The 3,519-nt window shown below is 44.0% G+C and overlaps 1 protein-coding gene across 1 annotated transcript; it reads left to right on the forward strand.

Annotated features, from left to right (window-relative positions):
* The first annotated feature begins 285 nt into the window (after positions 1-285).
* On the forward strand, positions 286-3,240 carry LOC109529697 (tubulin beta chain-like). Its single transcript, XM_019893102.1, has 3 exons — positions 286-677; positions 746-856; positions 1,400-3,240. Exons 2-3 carry the CDS (start codon positions 796-798, stop codon positions 2,548-2,550), a joined length of 1,212 nt encoding a protein of 403 aa, XP_019748661.1. The 5' UTR covers positions 286-677; positions 746-795; the 3' UTR covers positions 2,551-3,240.
* The last annotated feature ends 279 nt before the right edge of the window (positions 3,241-3,519 follow it).

A 3,519-nucleotide genomic window follows, 5' to 3' on the forward strand; every position in this document is an offset into this window, starting at 1 on the left:
TGTTTTGTTGTTCAAATTTTTCGAATAACTGTTTTTGTCAGACAGTTAAATTGAGACTAATGTAATACTATCATCCCGAACTTAATAGCAAAATTATGGTAATGAATACATAATGCACATTTTTGGGGATTCCAAATGAATGGTTAAAATCAATTTAGTGCGGATAACAGTGGAAGTTTAGGCCATCCTGGTTCTTCACCAATATTCTGCAATACTCCGACACTATGACTCAAAGTGTAGAATCCCGATGCCAATAACCGTGAGTGACGTGAGTACATTCTGGGAGGAGATAAGGGTGAGACTGCTGAGGGTGGGTCATTCTGTTTTTATCGTGGCCAACGCAAAACACGAAAGAGGAACGAGATAATAAGCGACACACAGATGATATGTCAGTCAAGTGTGCTTGCCTAATAATAATAATAATAATAATTGACTTAATTGTAAATTAGAATATTAGAATCTCATAACAGGGACACTATTCAAGAGTATGTTTATAATGCAAAAAAAACCCCAAACAAACAAAAACGTAAAGGACTATAATGACCTTCAATGACCTTTTCCCTCTCAGTTTTGGGAAGTAATCAGCGAGGAACATGGAATAGGCAAGACGGGCATCTATGAGGGTGACAGCAGAGTCCAATTGGACAGAGTCAACGTATACTTCAATGAAGCACACGGTAAGGCGTCATCAAGAGAGTCCATGATAGAATTCCCAACGACAAATATGTCTCCATTCTCTGTCCAGGTGGCAAATATGTGCCTCGGTCTCTGCTGGTTGACCTGGAGCCTGGAACCATGGACAGCATCAGAGGGAGTCGAATCGGTGCTCTCTTTAGGCCGGACAACTTCATTCATGGTGTGCTGCATGTCCAAAATATTATGAATACAAATGATGCTTTGTGATATGAGTAATTTCAATTTTTTTGGAATACAAATTGTAATTCGGCTGATTTTTGAATCGAGTGAACTAATTTCAACTCACTTTGCAAAAAGCAGCAGTTTGGCAATTGGTGAACAATTGCTTAAAAAAAGATACTTCAAACTGTTTATTTTCCGCTTCCAGTTGAAGTTTACTGTCAAACTGAACATAAAACAAAGAGAATTACAAGTTATGTAAAAGAAACAAACAATGCTGCCTTAAGAATGGTTTGCCAGCTTAATGCTAACATGTAATAGAAATTTGTATTTACCATTGAGTTGTAGACGCAACATACATTTGAACACAAATGGTGAAGCACAACATGTCGACAGATAATATAATTACTCACAGGCATATACTGTACTTTTTATCGTTTGTAAAATGACAACAACTACATATTCTGAGTCACTTAGAGCAGTCGGAGAAGTCTATTCTTTTTTGTTTGTGCCTCCAACTTTTGCCTTCGTTATGGTGATATAGGCAACTCGGGTGCCGGCAATAACTGGGCGAAGGGCCACTACACGGAGGGGGCAGAGCTGATTGAACAGGTGATGGACCGGGTGAGGAACGAAAGTGAGAGCTGCGACTGTCTGCAGGGCTTCCAGTTGGTTCATTCCTTAGGCGGGGGCACAGGTTCCGGCATGGGGACCCTTATGATCAACAAGATCCGAGAGGAGTACCCTGACCGGATCATGACCAGTTTCAGTGTAATGCCCTCGCCAAAGGTTTCCGACACGGTGGTGGAGCCTTATAACGCCACCCTGTCGGTGCACCAGCTCCTGGAGAGCACGGATGAGACCTTCTGCATCGACAACGAGGCGCTCTACGACATCTGCTTCCGCACACTCAAACTCACCACGCCCACATACGGGGACCTCAACCACTTGGTGTCCATGACCATGAGTGGGGTCACCACCTCCCTGAGATTCCCCGGTCAGCTCAACGCCGACCTGAGGAAGCTGGCGGTCAACATGGTGCCCTTCCCCCGCCTTCACTTCTTCATGCCTGGTTTCGCCCCGCTGACCGCGCGCGGTAGTCAGCAGTACCGCGCCCTTACCGTACCCGAGCTCACCCAGCAGATGTTTGACGCCCGCAACATGATGACGGCCTGCGACCCCAGACGGGGCCGCTACCTCACAGTTGCCGGCGTCTTTCGCGGGAGGATGTCCACCAAGCAGGTGGATGAACAAATGCTAGCCGTCCAGCAGAAGAACAGCAACCACTTTGTGGACTGGATCCCACACAATGTCAAGGTCGCTGTGTGCGACGTCCCGCCTCGAGGCCTTAAAATGGCCTCCACGTTCATTGGCAACAACACGGCCATTCAGGAAATATTCCGCCGAGTGGGCGATCAGTTTGCGCTGATGTTCAGGCGCAAGGCCTTTCTCCACTGGTACACGGGAGAGGGCATGGATGAGATGGAGTTCACGGAGGCCGAGGGCAACCTCAATGACCTGGTGTCGGAGTACCAGCAGTACCAAGACGCCACGGCTGACATGGAGTCCGAAATGGAGGATGAAGACGAGCAGGAGCTGCCTGACAAGTCTACAGCCACAAGGATTCAGTCTCGGATGGAAGTTATGAAGGAAACAGTGACAGAAACGAGTCGAGAAACCGTGGATGAGGACTGACCTTGAAACGTTGCCTGAACAAAATCTGTGAGGAAATGGTGCTATGGAATACTTATACACTTGTTATTTAGCTGTACTGATGTTTAAAGCAACACGCCACTGAAAATTCATTGTCCTTCATTCGTTTATGAAATTTTTTTAGAGTATGATTTGAATGTGTCATTTTGATACTTAATCGGCTTGTCTTTTTTTCAGGGAATCAGATGACATTGATATTTGCACTATTAATGTTTATACACACTGGACAATACAGATTCAGTTGTGTGTTGCTTTAAGATGGATTGTAGCTTTGATTTATTTGAATAGAATATGTTTGCCGATAGGGTAGCAATTGTGGCTTTAAACGTCTGCCTCACAATTGTAAAGTTTCGGGATCGAATCTCAGCTCGGGGGAATCTTGTGTGGAGTTTGTTCTCCCCTTTGCTTATATGGGTTTACGCATTCAAAGAACATGCTTGTTAGGTTCACTGAAGGCCATAATTTTCCATTTTTGATGTATCCTGCCTCTCGCGCAAAGTCACTTGAGATGGGTTATAGCTAATGAGCACAAGCGCAATGGATGGATGGATTTCTGGAAATTGGCCTGAGCTGTCATGGGTCCTCTAGACTACAGGTAGCTGGAGAAATACTTGACTTTGCATAAAGGTGTCACTGTCTCTGTATTAATTAAGAAATCTGTATTTCATATGATTTGTGATTAGTTTGTTTAAAGCCTTTCCAGAGACGTTATGCAAACGTAATGAAAAATACACCATGTTAACAAATATATATATATATATATATATATACATACATACACACACACGCACACGCACACACATACAACACATAATGAAAGGAATATGTTAATGCACGGATAGATTATCTGAAACTCAAGGCATGAATGGAAAGTGCTTGATCATCGCCGGTGGAGTGGATCAGTGCTCGTATAATTATGACCCATACGCAGAGCCTAATTAATCTTGTGTG

Source organism: Hippocampus comes, unplaced genomic scaffold, assembly GCF_001891065.2.
Source record: "Hippocampus comes isolate QL1 unplaced genomic scaffold, H_comes_QL1_v1.1 scaffold94, whole genome shotgun sequence".
Classification (NCBI taxonomy): domain Eukaryota; kingdom Metazoa; phylum Chordata; class Actinopteri; order Syngnathiformes; family Syngnathidae; genus Hippocampus; species Hippocampus comes.